The 14,338-nt window shown below is 52.7% G+C and overlaps 1 protein-coding gene across 1 annotated transcript; it reads left to right on the forward strand.

The window, feature by feature from the left end:
- The first annotated feature begins 525 nt into the window (after window positions 1-525).
- Window positions 526-12,978, forward strand: AMOTL2 (angiomotin like 2). Its single transcript, XM_077826574.1, has 9 exons — window positions 526-1,274; window positions 4,756-5,020; window positions 7,324-7,468; window positions 8,053-8,145; window positions 9,893-10,188; window positions 10,549-10,841; window positions 11,139-11,350; window positions 11,658-11,837; window positions 12,920-12,978. Exons 1-9 carry the CDS (start codon window positions 526-528, stop codon window positions 12,976-12,978), a joined length of 2,292 nt encoding a protein of 763 aa, XP_077682700.1.
- The last annotated feature ends 1,360 nt before the right edge of the window (window positions 12,979-14,338 follow it).

The following is a 14,338-nucleotide window of genomic DNA, read 5'->3' on the forward strand; positions in this document are numbered from 1 at the left end:
GCAGAGATCCCCATGGCTGACATTCCTCACTCCCCACCAAGAGCTGCCCCCTTTAGGATGCTTAAGATGAGATGGCGATTCAGCGGCTCACTGAAGCGCTGGGCAGGGAGGCTTTTTGTATGAGAGCTGAGTTCCCTGCAACTGAGCCTGCCAGGAATGGTCCACTTCCAGCCTCCACAGGGTTGCCAAGGGCCTCCCATGGAATTAGTGTTCAGCCAGGGTCTGGCTCTGCCCTTCCTGATGGTGGTAAAGGAATGGGATGTTGCTCAGAATCCCCCTCCGCTCTGCTAGGATACGAGTATTGTGACTAAAGGGTGGATTGCGTCTTTCCTGGCAGAGTGCCACAATGGGACTCCTGGCAAAATAAATCTTCTGAAAATATGTAATGAGCAAACCCCTGACTGAGGGCTGCCTCCTGATTCCTGTGTTCGTCTCTTGTAGGCTCCTTGGGTGCTGCCAGATCCTTGGGATTGTATTGCGTCTACTGTTCCTGGTGGCAGCCCCTTGCCAATCGACTAGCTGAGGATGAGGACGGCGGAGGATTCCTCTGGGACGGTCCTGCACCGGCTCATCCAGGAGCAGCTGAGATACGGGAACCTCACAGAGAACCGCACGCTGCTGGCTATTCAGCAGCAGGCGTTGCGCGGAGGTGGGAGCACGGGCAGCCCTCGCTCCTCACTGGAAAGTCTCACCCAAGAAGAGAGCCAGATGGTCCAGCAGTCCACACGGCAGGAGCCCCAGGGCCAGGAGCACCACTGCGACCACATCTACCTGGAGAACAATGTGTATCGGCTCCACCAGCCTCAGCACAAGGGCGAGGAGCTCCCCACCTATGAGGAGGCCAAAGTGCATTCCCAGTACTATGCCTCACAGCGAGGACAGCAGGCTGGGGTGCCCTGTCCAGGTGCCCCCGCTGAGCCTGGCCAACGCAGGGCCTATGCCCCTGACAGCAGCAGCAAGCGGCAGGACGAGTCACTAAAGGAGCTGAAGCATGGGCATGTGAGGTCATTGAGTGAACGCCTCATGCAAATGTCGCTGGAGAGGAATGGAGCCAAGGCCCAGAACCACATGAGCTCCTCCCACAGTTATCCCCAGCTATCAAGGCACTTCCAGCTGTCAGCCCCAAGAGGGCAGCATGCCGAGGGGATGGAGCCACGGGGTCCCCCTCCAGAGTACCCCTACATCATCCCCCCCCAGGAGCCTGCAGTTGGTTACCTGGCAGATCCCAGGCACTGCTCCAGGGAAGGTCCAGGATTTCAGCATCCTGAAGTCAGGTAACCACAACATTTGTCTAGCACCTCACACTTCACAGCTAGCATGCATTGCCAGTCCCTTCCTTCCTGGCGTGCACTCAGTTCCTGGGACTGCGACTGCTACATGGGAAGGGGTTCGGGTATGTTGCTGCTACACCGCATGGCTCGCAGACAGGCTGTGGCTGGGGAGCCCTATAGGTTCTGATGCCCAAGGCTGGTTGCATAAGCAGAGAAACCCGCGTGTTGCAGAATAAGGAGATGAGCTATAGGGACACTACAATGTTCATCCCCTGGCTGCATGAATCCTTACTTTGCCCCAGATCAATCTACCTTTTGCTGACTCTGGAAGTGCTGCCCTGTTCTGTGGGGCAGAAATGGGTGGGGAAGGGGACTTGCAGTCTGACTTTTGACGCTTATGGGCTGTATTTGTCTCTGGGGTGGCTATGCCAGGGCTCAATTAGACCAATTGTTTTGCAGATGAAGTTGTATCTTCACAGCCTCTTTCTCCTTGTGTTCTGAGTGGAATTTCTGATTATTTTAGAAGTTGGAATTGAATCAGGAAATGGCTAAGTTTGGAAGGGAGAAAGGAAGCAGGCCCTGCTATATGGAAAACTACCAGTGCTGTCCCCAGGGGGCGTGCAGACTCTGAGGTCTGAGTAGCACGTGGACACTGGGAACTCTCTTTTCTGTACTGAGAGGAAGGTGAAAGTGATGAATTCTTACCGAACATTCCCAGAGGGAGCCCTGCTAAATACAAATCTGTACCTAGCCACGTACCACCCCCTTGATACCGGGCTTTGCCCTCATCCACTTTGCAAATGCCAAAGCCCAGAGTCTGCCCCCAGCTTGCACCCAATGCAATCCTAAGGGTGAACCATGCTCTCCGTTACACTGGCAGTTGAGGTCCCTCTTCTCTTGGCTGCAGCGTAGGGTTGGTAAGTGGAGTGTTAATGCTGGGTGAAAAGTGCCTAACCCTTTTCAGCAGATCCACCATCTGTGTACAGGGCCTTGCTAGCATTATGACCTGTGTCACTAACGGTGGAAGCCTACATAGAGCTCTGGTGTTATGGGTCCTCGCCACTTTAGGGCATCATGCATTCCGCTTTGCCTGGCAATTTGATCACATCATAAAGTGCTTTTTGGTTGCTTATAACAAGGGAAATACAGAGTGGCAGAGGAGAAACTAAACCCTGAGTGTAATGACAGTTTTCAGAGTAGCAGCCGTGTTAGTCTGTCTCCGCAAAAAGAAAAGGAGGACTTGTGGCACCTTAGAGACTAACAAATTTTTTGGAAAGAAAGATGTCTGTCTGTATCTGTATGAGTTTTTTTCATGAAGTTGATAAATTTGTTAGTCTCTAAGGTGCCACAAGTACTCCTTTTCTTTAAACCCTGTGTGTTCCCCCTGGGTGTTCTCTCCCTTCTCCACCACCCACCATTTTCCAGCTGCCCACTCTCCCTGTGACTTCTCAGCTAGCTGCACGGTTGGGAAAGGTGGAAGGCTGAGTAGCAGTGTGTGCTGTTGGGCAAGCCAGAGTGAATGCTGACAGGAAGAGATAATATCGCTGACAGGAAGTGCTCTCTTTTGGAGGGAACAAAGAGGGGAGGGGTGCAGGCAGAAAGGAAGACGTACTTACAAATCGCTTTCCAGGAATGCAGCCCCACGTTTACAGCCAGCCCTGGGTCATGTGCAGCCATGGTGCCCTCTGGGAAGCACCTGATGGTCAGACTCCCATAGGGTGGCCAAGTTGGCATTGGGGATATGGTATCTTTGCCCTCTTAGCAGTTGCCTTAAAGATTCATTAAAACAGAATGTCCCTGTAACAGTGTTTGGTCTGCTTAGCATGCCTTTCCCACAAAGTCCAGGACATGTTTATTAATGGTATACTTTTAATAAGGGATCACCTTGGGGCAGTGGTGTCAGTTCAGATATTCCTTAGAGGGGGAGGACAAGCTCTGGTCCCCACTCATCTCTCCTCGCCTTGTAAGCAACCAGGGTCTCCCTCAGCCAGTGGGGAGTCTCCCCTCTTACTCGCACAGTGCATGAGCCAATGCCAAAAGTTGCAATCTCGGCAGATTCCCCTATTCTCCACTATTTGGCCCAGCCACCCCTTGGCTGGACAGAAGGGTGGCCAGGTCAAACTTCAGTGGTGTTGTGACCAAGCTCTGGACTGCTCCAGCAGCAGCCATACTGATTAGTACAGGATCTCTGATGAAAAGTGATCACTGCCCTGCCAGTTCTGCAGCCTGTGGAACTGTGAGCAAGTGGAAGAACTTTGGGGCAGGGGGATGTTCCTCCCTGGTAATTGGCACTGCTGCTTAGGGGAATAGGCATTTCCTTAACTTCCAGGAGCTTGATAAGAGAGGGGGCAGTTCTGTGGTGACATTTCACTATGCTTGGCTGTCCCTGATAAGTGTGTTCTTATTGTGTTCTTAAGTACTGGGGTGATGGTGTTGAGTGATATAAAGTTTCTTTTTAAACATGGATTAGAAATAAAGGATAAAATTTAAAAAAGGAGCTAGGTGACTAAGTCCCATTTTCAAAAGTGGCTTATGCACTAAAAGCCACTGGTTCTTGAAATCAGTGGGAGTTAGGCATTTAGATGCTATTGAAAATCTCACTAGGCACTAATCTGCATCTTTAGGTGCCTAAATCCCTTTAAAATCTGGTCCTAGCGCCTAAATCATTTTTTAAAAATGGGACTTAGGCGCCTCAGTGATTTAAGTGCTTCTGAAAATTTTACATAAACTCTCTGACAGGCAAGTGATGTACAAGGGTGCATCTTACCAAATACTGTAGGTGGGATCTTCAAAAGCATTCAGCACGGGCCTAGATCTGCTCCCACTGAAGTTTATGGCAGTTTTACCACTGATTTTAGTGAGAGCAGAGTTAGGCCAATGTTGAGTGGTTTTGAAATCGTATTCTGTAGCCGAGAAGTGGGGCTAATAATTGCCATGGGATCTGTACTTTGAAAAACAGGCATGCCTTGATCTCTGTTGGAAAGATGCATTGGGAGATTGTTAAAGATTGCCCTATGAATCTGATATTGTAAGGGTTCCATATATGCGTGGCTGCATGTGCTACAACCCTAAATGAGATGGTGTCGCTCATCCCAGGGCAGAGTGGGCGGCCTCAAAGATTTCTGACATTCCCGGGTTATGTTTTTCCCCTTAAGGTTCAAGTAAATATTTAAAATGGTGTGATGAAAACCTCCTCCCGGGAGCTCTGTCGACAGATGTATGATTTGTTTGTGTTACCATAGTGCCCACGAGCCCTGATTATGGTACCAGAACTCCATGGCGCTAAGTGCTGTACAAATCCAGAACAAAAAGACAATCCCTGCCAGGGGTTCAAGGAGATTGGATATTTCCAGAAGCCACTCAGTGGCACGCCATCCCAGCCACGCAGGTCACTCCATCTCTTATCCTTGATTTACAGTGTGTCCTGGCAGGCACAGAACAATGCTATTGAATGTCTCTGTTGAATTTTTGTGACCTCTATTAGGGTGATGCAGGCCCATATGTCCCAGGCTTTCCTGCCCCAGCAGGCTGCTCTGTGTCACGGCCCGCTGGGCTCCCTTACACCAGCTGGGATGGAGGCTCTGATGACAGCCCAAGCCGCATCGGCCAGCAGCCACTTGGCCCAAATGGAGACAGTCCTGAGGGAGAAAGAGAAGCTGCTGAGGGAGAGTGAGACGCTCCAGAGGGAAAACGAAAAGCTGCGGCGGGAGCTTGAGAGCTGCAGTAAAAAAGCGAGCCGGATTCAGAAGGTAAATGCACGGAGCCATCACCCAGCCAGTCTTTCCAACCAAAGCACTAGGGCCCAGCTCCTCAAAGGTATGCAGGCCGCTAACTCCCATTGGATACCTGTGAGTATCTGGGCGTTGGGGCAACATACAGCAGGCTCGGGACCCTGGCAGGGGGCAGGACTGCCAGGAGCAGTAAGTTTGCATGTCCAACATTTCATTTGAAATGAGACTCGGATGCTTTCATTTCACTGGCTGTTTTTCATCTGCGATAACACAGCCTGGCAGGCAGTCTGTCCAGGACAGACTCGGTTTGTGTCCGGGAACTGTAGGATTGATGAACAAGGAGCTTTATCACAGTGTTAGCCCTGAAGTGACTCTGTCTGCTTCACTGTGGAGCTTCTCTCTAGAACCTCCACCAGCCCCCTTCTGCCTAGCTCTGTGTGCCGGGTTTAAAGAGACAGTGCACAAGTCATCCCGCTTTTGTCAGGATTGAGGTGCATTGGCAGAGTTCTGGAGAAGGCCAGGAATTGGACAGCGAGGTAATTACACAGGTCAGGATAGAAGAGCCTGGAGAGGGCTCTAGAGGAAGCTTGCTCAGTGCCTGCCTGTCCTTCGCTTGCATTCGCACTACATCTCACTCATTGTCAGCCGAGCTCCTTGTGGTCCTGGCTTCATTCTCTGGATGGGGTTTTGTTTGGTTTCTTTCCTAGAGAAAGAGCAGACAGCTGCTGAGAAAATTCATCCCCTTTCATATGTTTAATCTCTTCTCCTGTCACAGCTTTCTCCTCCTGCCATCCCTCTGAACAGCTGTGGCTCAGAAGCACACAGCACAACAGGTCCTCAGCCAAGGCAGTTGTTGGGTGGATAAAAAAGAGTCCATTCACCGTCTCTGTTAACAGTTGGGCCCTCTCTGGCCGTCCCTCCCCTTGGGGTCTATACTGGGCCGCCACAGAAAGCCCTTTGTGCAGAGGCATACAAGGGGAGGCCTGTTTCAGCCCAGCCACAGCCAAGGGGAAAGCCTCTCCCCTTAGAACAAACGGGCCATTGGGAGGGGCACGTGGCAGGCTTGCAGAGGTGGGGAGACAGAGGCATGTGCTGGAGCTGGGGAGGAGGCCAGGAACCCGCTAGGCAGGATGGAGCGGCAGTGAGAGGAAGAGTGGAGGCAGTGTGGAGAGAGATGATAGAACTTCTCCAGTATAGTTTGTTTCATAATCCAGTTAGATGTGCGCACAGCTTGTATCAGCCATCAGGTTCATCGCAGTAAGACGGACCCAGGAGGGTCTCTGATCCCTTAGTGTTACAGACATAAGGGTTTGACCTTTCCACATGGCCAAAGGGAAGGGCACTCTAAGAAGCCAGAGCCAGCCAGGAATAGGAGGGACTGTGTACCAGGAAGCTTTATCAGAGTGATTCAGGCCCCTATGGCACACCTTTCACTCTCCATGCACTTGCAGCAGCCATCCCACCACTGAAAATGGAAAGGTTGCTCCTGCAAGAGGAGCTGCTCCAAGAGGGCAACCTCAGGGGGTGGAGAGACAGCAGAGCTATCTCCTTACCTGGGAAGAGGTGGAACATCCAAGGGTCCCAGGAAGGAAAAGGCAAGTGCTTCTCTGTGGGAAGCTGGGGAAGGAGGAGAAGCTTGGGGGGTTTTATCTCTGGAGATGATTGGTGCCTTTTAAAAAGAACTGACTTAAATTAAACCCAGGCCCAAAGTCTCCAAAGAGCATGGTGTCGTTGCAGTGGGCTTATAATAAATGGGCCTTTCGAGTGGCTGCTCAGGAGGCAGATGGGAAAGCAGCACTGCATGGTGGGTACAGTTATGCAAATCATCGTGGAGTCTAATGGTGCCCTGCAAAGCCGTTTGTAGGTGATGCCTGCTGGCGTGGGGTGGTTTGCAGTTTGAGTGAGAAGGTGTATGTTGTTCTCCTATTGGTGTGTGTAATGCTCACGGACTTGCGTGGGGAAGGCAAGTGCAGGTGGGCAGTGAGCAAGCTTCTTCTTTGCACCTCAGTCCTGACCTGTAGGGCTCCTGTCATTCATTCCAGTGCTCAGACCTTGTCTGAGCAGGGCCCATGAGTCGTGCGTTGTGCACAAGTAAGGAGCAGGATGAGACCACCAGACTCATGTCACTAGTCTCCTAGTGTGGGACTTAAACCCAGCCCTTTACTGGTGACAGACACTGCAGCCACGTTGGCTTATGGTGTTGCTTTTGCAGTGCACCTCACATTGAAACATCTGCTGGTGCCATCCAGCCATCTTCTCCTCTGGTCTTTTCCCCATCCCAAGAATGTTTAACTTCAGCCTGTTGTTTCTTCCCCCCACAGCTGGAAACAGAGATTCAGCGAATCTCCGAGGACTACGAAAACCTGATGAAGGCATCTTCCAAGCGAGAGGCATTGGAGAAAACCATGAGGAACAAGAAGGATGGGGAGATGCGGCGGCTTCAGGATTTCAACCGGGATCTGAAAGGTAAGAAACTGGACAGCACTAGACAGGGGCTAGGGAGAGTGGAAAGGGCAATTCTTGGGTGCACTCCTTTTTGGGCTCATGCATCCTGAGAGAAGATCACAGTTGCATCTGATGAAGTGAGCTGTAGCTCACGAAAGCTCATGCTCAAATAAATTGGTTAGTCTCTAAGGTGCCACAAGGACTCCTTTTCTTTTTACTGTTGTTACAAACATTCTGTGCCCCAGGCTAAGACTCCCCACATTGGTGCTCCCTCCATAAGCCACTTGAGCAGTGTAGGCCCTTGTTCAGTGCACACACTTGGCCTAATGTTGTATAACCTAGTTCTGTTCTGATCCCATTGCTGAGGCCACATCCAGTACCAGTTTGTGACTTCCCCTTGTTGTTCCCAGTCTTGTGACCCTCATCTCTGGTGACAGATCCCCAGCAAACTGTCTTCTGACACATTTCCTGGTACATCAGGAGCATTTCGGGGAGGTTCAGTTTCAAGATGGGTGTCTAATACCACCTGTGCCATCCAAGAACCAGGCTGTTCCCAGTCAATTAAATTCTAAAAATTCTATCTCTGTATATTTAATCTGAAACAGAACGGTTGGAATCTGCAAACAAACAGCTGGCCAGCAAGCAGCAGGAGAACCCAGAAGGCAGCCAGGGGACCGTGGCAAAACTGCTTGCACAAAGTAAGTCCCGGGGGAATGCTAGGTCACAGAGGAGGTGCTGTGCAATTGTGCCTGCATGGCTCGCTGCACGGCCAGCCCTGCTGCGCAGTGCCCTGTCACTCTGTGGCCTGGTGGATCAGGCATGTTGGCATGCTTTCGGGGTGGGTGTGTTGGGAGGGAGAGGAAGGAAGGGTAAGGTCCCTTTAAGATAGGAGAGGAGGTGGATCCTCTCTTGGAAGCTTTTGCCATTCCCCAGGGAGAGCTAAGCTGTTCTTGGCACTCAAAGCAGGGCCATTAATCACAGCAGCCATCAGTGTGACCTGGATTCTTTGCATTCCAGCGGCTGTTCTGGCTGTTCCAGCACACAGTCCACACTCCCGCCACTCCAAATCCCAGACCTAGGTTAGAGCCCTTTCTCTCTTGCATTGGAAATTTTTTTTTAAGGAGAAAACGTTTTGTGCCAGAGGCTGGGAATAGCCATGACAGTCTCTTCCTGGCTTGATTCCACTTCCACGGCTGGCAGCAAAATGCCCACAAAAAGCCAAGGGAGGGGAAAGGGGGTACAGCCCCAGGCTGCCATCGTTCCCACCCGCCTTCCCTTCCCTGAAAGCTGCTGAGTCCCTTCAGCTTAGGCCTCGTCCATCCAAGGAAGTTGTACTGGTGGAACGGAGCCAGTTCAGGAGGGAAGTTTGTGCAGCCCTGGGGGTGAACACTTTTCCTGCGGGCGGGGACAGGGATTGATTCCTTTGATTGGGAAGGAATTGCTCGCATTGCACTATCCTGGGTTTTAGGCCCGTTTTCTCATGCGGACATGACCTTTGTCAAAGATGGCATTAATGTGTCCTTAACCGCGGCTCTTTCCCTCGGCCTTCTGAGTGGTTGCCTCTTAATGCCCACAGAGAAGCCATCACTGGTGTGGCTCCTTTGGGAGATTATGGGCCAGTCCTCTGCTGGGGAGAATGGGTGAAAGTCCATTAAAGTCAGTGGAGTGGCACCCATTTGGATCAGGATTTGTCTGAGTTTGCCAGGGACGAGGCTGAAGGGAGGGTGGCGTGCAGCTTTGGAGCACCAGCCTGCAGGTTTTTAAACAAGGAAGCCTGTGCAAGGAGCCAGCTGCCTAGTGGGTGGCAGGTCACATGATGAATCTGCCATGCCTTTCAATATAGTTGGCGGACTAATTGGGGAGGAGAGACCCTGGGACTGGACTAGCGATGGTGTTACAAGGCAGGAGAGGACTGCCTTGTAGAACCATGTGGAATAGCTGCGGCGTTACGTTGGCAGAGCTGTATGGCGCCTAGGGCTGCAATAGCAGGAGTGGTAGAGTAGGACTAAGAAGCATTGTGAAAACTGAGCCTTTAAGGAATTTTCTTCTTTCTTGCTCTTTACCATGGCAGCTGATTCCCTGGCAGTGGCCCAGCGTGGCCCCACATATATCATGTGGTACTAATGGTACTGCCCTTCCCTTCCCACCCCCAGTGGACAGACACTGGCAGCACAGGCCTCTCAGTGGGAGAGAGACTGGGAGCCCGTTTGCATCAGCAGGATGGAACAAGCGACTTCTCCCTGGGCAGATATTTTTCAGAGCAGACTTTTAGATTTTCTCATGACAATTGTCCATCATATCTAATGCCAGAACCTAATGCGATAGCTCTGAGCCGGAGTCCCTCCGATATGCGCTAGAATGAAATGACTGCAGCTGGGAACGTCCTGAGCGGATGGAGCAGCTACAACCGTCAGCTAACGTACTTGCTCCTTGTGCCTTTTCCAGGCTACGAGCACCAGCAGGAGAAGGAGAAGCTGGAACGGGAGATTTCACGACTGCGCAGTGCCAACGAGGACCAGCGCCGGCGGGCGGAGCTGCTGGAGCAGGCACTAAGCAACGCCCAGACACGGGCAGCTAAGACCGAGGACGAGCTGAGGAGGAAGCGGGCATACGTGGAGAAGGTGGAGAGGCTGCAGCAGGCCCTGGGCCAGCTCCAGGCTGCCTGCGAAAAGCGTGAGCAGCTGGAACTGCGTCTCCGCACTCGCCTGGAGCAGGAGCTGAAGATGCTGCGGGCTCAGCAGGTGAGGAGGAGTTCATGGAACCAGGGGCGAGGCCAGCAGCAAAGCAGGGCTAGTGAGACGGCTGCTCAGAACACTGGTGGCACCAGTCCCCTTGCGGCACGAGCCCTGCCAGCTGTGGCGCTGCAAGGGGGGCAGGTTGCATGGAAGGGCTCGGGCAGGCAAGGCCCAGATGTGCCTGAGGATGGGGCACAGAGTAATGGTTAGAGAGCAGCCCAATCCAAGTATCCCCAGGATTTGGAGAAACCTGGTTCTGGGTCCACACTGTGCAGGTTGGGCCCATCTCTGATCATTGTACTCAAGGGACCTTTCTCTTTGTGATTCAGTCTCATGCTGTGTGTCATTTTTCCTGTGCTAATGCAGAGACAGGTGGGAGCCCCGACTGGAGGATCCCCAGAGCTGAGTGCCCACATGCTGGCCGAACAGTTGAGAGAGAAGGAAGAAAAGATCCTAGCCCTGGAGGCAGACATGACCAAGTGGGAGCAGAAGTATCTGGAGGAATGCACCATGAGGCAGTTTGCCATGGATGCAGCTGCCACCGCTGCTGCGCAGCGGGACACGACTATCATCAACCACTCCCCGCGTCACTCCCCCAATAACAGCTTTGACGAGGATCTCCTCTTGGCCAATCACAAGCACCAGGAGATGGAAAACAGGTAGGTCCTCCATGTGGCTTCACAGGGCATGTTTTTTGTTGGCCTTCCATTATCATCAGTCCTGGGGTTTTTATGTCGCTCCTGTCATTGAGCATTTGGAAACTGGCCATCTGGGAAGCCAATCAGCAGCCATGGGAAATAAGTGTTCTTGCCATGTGCATTGACGGAGCGAAGTTTCCGTGGCCGTGATGCTAAGGGAACACCACATGATGAAGGATTTGCTGAAGCATGTCACACCCGTTGGAATAAAATCGCCATCATCTCTCTCACTTTGTGCCTTGCTCTTGCGTTCACCAGGTTAAAAGCACTTCATGCCCAAATATTGGAGAAGGATGCAGTCATCAAAATTCTGCAGCAGCGCTCGCGGAAGGATCCCAGCAAGACTCTGCAGGGCTCCCTTCGGCCAGCCAAATCTGTGCCATCCGTCTTTGCTGCCTCGGGGGCCCAGAATTGGCCGGGGGCCACCCACAGTGAACGGTTGGTCGAGGGCCCTTCCAGAGGGAGTCCAGGTAAGAGGAGTCTCACCTGTGGGGACGGAGTCACAGGGTACTTGCCCCTTCAGTTAGCATTAAAGCCCCACTTGAAAACTCCCTTTGCTGTGTTTCCTCCAGCTGAATGCCAAAGGATAGAAGCGTTGCACTGAGCTGGGGTGTTTTCTGGTGGGAGAGCCTTGGAACATAGCATAGAAATGGAGCTCGCTGGCTGGCTGGCTGCCAGTCAGGTCAGGCCTGGCTCACTAAAGCCAGTAAGAGCCCAGAACCAATCAAGTTTGCCTCAGTATTTAAAATCTAAAGGTGGCTGCTCCTCTCTCTTCAGCAGGCAAAGTCCTGGTGGAGGAGACGCCCAGCCCATCTCCTTGCAGCCCTCTCCCCTTCCACTCCAAACGTGGCAGCAAAGATGGGAGCACCCAGACGGATGGCGTGCCTGAGAGCAGCCTCGGCAGTCCGGGCGAGGGGCCTGGTGCCCAGCTCGACAGCAGCCCAGCGCACTCCATGGGTAAGTCCTGCCTGCCCCGCTGCCCTGGCAAATATGTGCTTGCAGAATCCCTGCAATGCTGTGCCCAGGGTGAACCCAGAGACCTCCCTTCCCTCTGCTAGGGGTGCCGTATGAGCCCTGCATAGCTGAGGGGTGAGCAAGGAGCTGGTTACTCCACCCTGGCTGCCAGGACTCAGCCTCCTGCCAGAGTGACTAATCCTGAGTGCGAGATACACAGTGGGGATGAAACGCTGTAGGGCTAGGTGGGGCGTGGACTAGGGAAGAGTGTGGGAAAGACCAGAGGAAAGAGACTGTCTCAAAGGTTTTCTCTCTTACTGATTCCTTTGGGCTTTGATCTGGGCCTGCAGATCTGAACTAAATCCCAGCTTATCAGCACGCCACAGGCTAGCACACCCACCCTGCCCTTCAGTGGGAGAATCCGGTTTTTCTGCTAATGGTTTTAGAGTCAGGAGGGAGGAATCGGAGAGGCTCCCTCCCACCCCACCCCCAGCTAATTGTGCAGCGTTCTTCCTGGGCTTTACCATCTGTAGAGAAAACCACAAACATGAGAAGAATCCCCCTGCTCCTCTCTCCGCCCCCTGCCCCAGGCCCTGCAGCCAGTGGAAAGCCAGGAGCCAAGCACTCTCCCTTTGACAGTGTAAGGGGGCGGGGTTCGAGTGAGCGCAGGGAGCTGGGTTGGCTCTGACATGCCATTTGGTTTGCATTAACCGCTGGTGATGGTTGTGTGCATGGGCCACAGCAGAGAGGCTGAGGGGAGAGGGCTAGGGTTATACAAGTGACTAGTGATTTGGGGGGGCCTGGCTGAAGACCCCTTAAAAGGGCCTGATCCTCAGAGGGTGGGTGCTCAGTGCTGTCTGAAACAAGGTAGGCCCCCAAAATCACTTGTCATGCTTTAGGGGTTGGGCCCAAGCTGTCTTATTTATTCATTATGGATTCAAGTAAATCTAATGGCCCTGTTGTAAATGTTTGCATTTCCATGGGGCACATCGGGGCTCCATTGTGCTAGGTGCTGCACAGACATAAAAGCAGGAGCCAGTCCAGCTAGAGAGCTCACAATCTAAAGGTGGTTTGTTTCCTTGCAGAGACCATGTCTGCTGCCAGGACCATCAGCCTGTCAGACATGGTGGAAATTCTAATCTGAGGAAGGGCAGGTGCCCACCATCCTCTCTGTCCCTGCACGCTGGCCTGGTCAGAGGAGAGATCTGCTGGGGAAAGTGCCGATTCAGGAGCCATTCGGTTACTGGGATCCTGGCTGGGCTTGTGGTGTGGAGAGTTCCTGGACAAAAGGAGTTTGGGGGCAGGACTGCAGGAGAGCATGCAGCATAGCCACACAGCGAGGGCTGGGAGGGAAGCTGCCGCTGTGGTTTGCATCCATCAGCTGCCATTTATCTCGCCCACTTTCCATCACAGCAGAGCTCATTTGCTACTTGTTCCATCTACCCTGTTGGGCCAGCCCATGTGCAGTGCACCTGTACTTGGGAAGGACTGTCCCAAGTTCCCTTTGTCGCTGGTATGTCACAGGAAAGAAGGAAGGAGGGTCTGAAAGTGAAGAGGCACAGAGCTCTCCCCTGCTCCCCATCTGTGACCTGGAGGAGGGCAGCATGCTGAGCATTGCTAGAAACTGATCCTGGAAGGACGGGCGTGCCTGTTTTGTTGGACACCCTGTTGGTACCCGCTCTCCAAGGTCAAGCTGCCGGGAGTAGCTCTTGTATTATGCTGGCGAGGCCAGAATTCCTGCCCCTCCCCATGCCTCCCAACCCACCTTTCCCCTCCTGTTGAGAGGACTGGAAATGCTTTGGGTGAAGGTGTTTTTGCGTAGCCATCTGGTGCCCAGTGGCTGGTCCCCAGAGGCACTTCTCCTGGGGAGGCTGCAGTGCTGGCAGGTTGCAGCCCATTAGGGTGTGTGAGGAGGTGAGGGAGGGGGCAGGACAGGCTCTGTAAATAACTCCCTGTTTTGTAAACAAAAGCAAACCCTGTATTTATCATTTCAATTTCCTCCCTGCCATGGCCTTTGTCCCTCCTGCCCCCTTTCCTGCTCTCTGTGGAACCTTTCTCGCCCCTTAGCCGTTCACCCTCCCTCGCTTGTCTCTCCTTTGGCTCTCTAGGCCTGTGCTTGTTCTCTTCCTCCATTTCATATCCTGTTTGTCACCAGAGTTAAATATCCCTCATTGGCATCCATCAGATTCCATTTCCTTTGGGGCACTTTCCCATGATTCCTCCAACTGGAATTTCCCTTCTGTTTGTTTCAATACCCGCTGAGTATGTGTTTGAGCTCCTGAGCTGCTCTCATTTGGGGAAGGAGCAGATCCTCAGCTGATGTAAATCAGAACAGCTCCATCAAATCAGAAGAGCTAAATGAGGCTGCCCGAGCACCAGACTCTCATGACGTATGTGCATCAGTAGCACCATTCACGGCCATGTGCAAACACAGTGCTCAAGAGGGTAAAGGATTGCAGGATGGAAGCCTTTATAAATACCAGAAGCTCTGTGTATGTTTCAGC

Source organism: Eretmochelys imbricata, chromosome 9, assembly GCF_965152235.1.
Source record: "Eretmochelys imbricata isolate rEreImb1 chromosome 9, rEreImb1.hap1, whole genome shotgun sequence".
NCBI lineage: Eukaryota > Metazoa > Chordata > Testudines > Cheloniidae > Eretmochelys > Eretmochelys imbricata.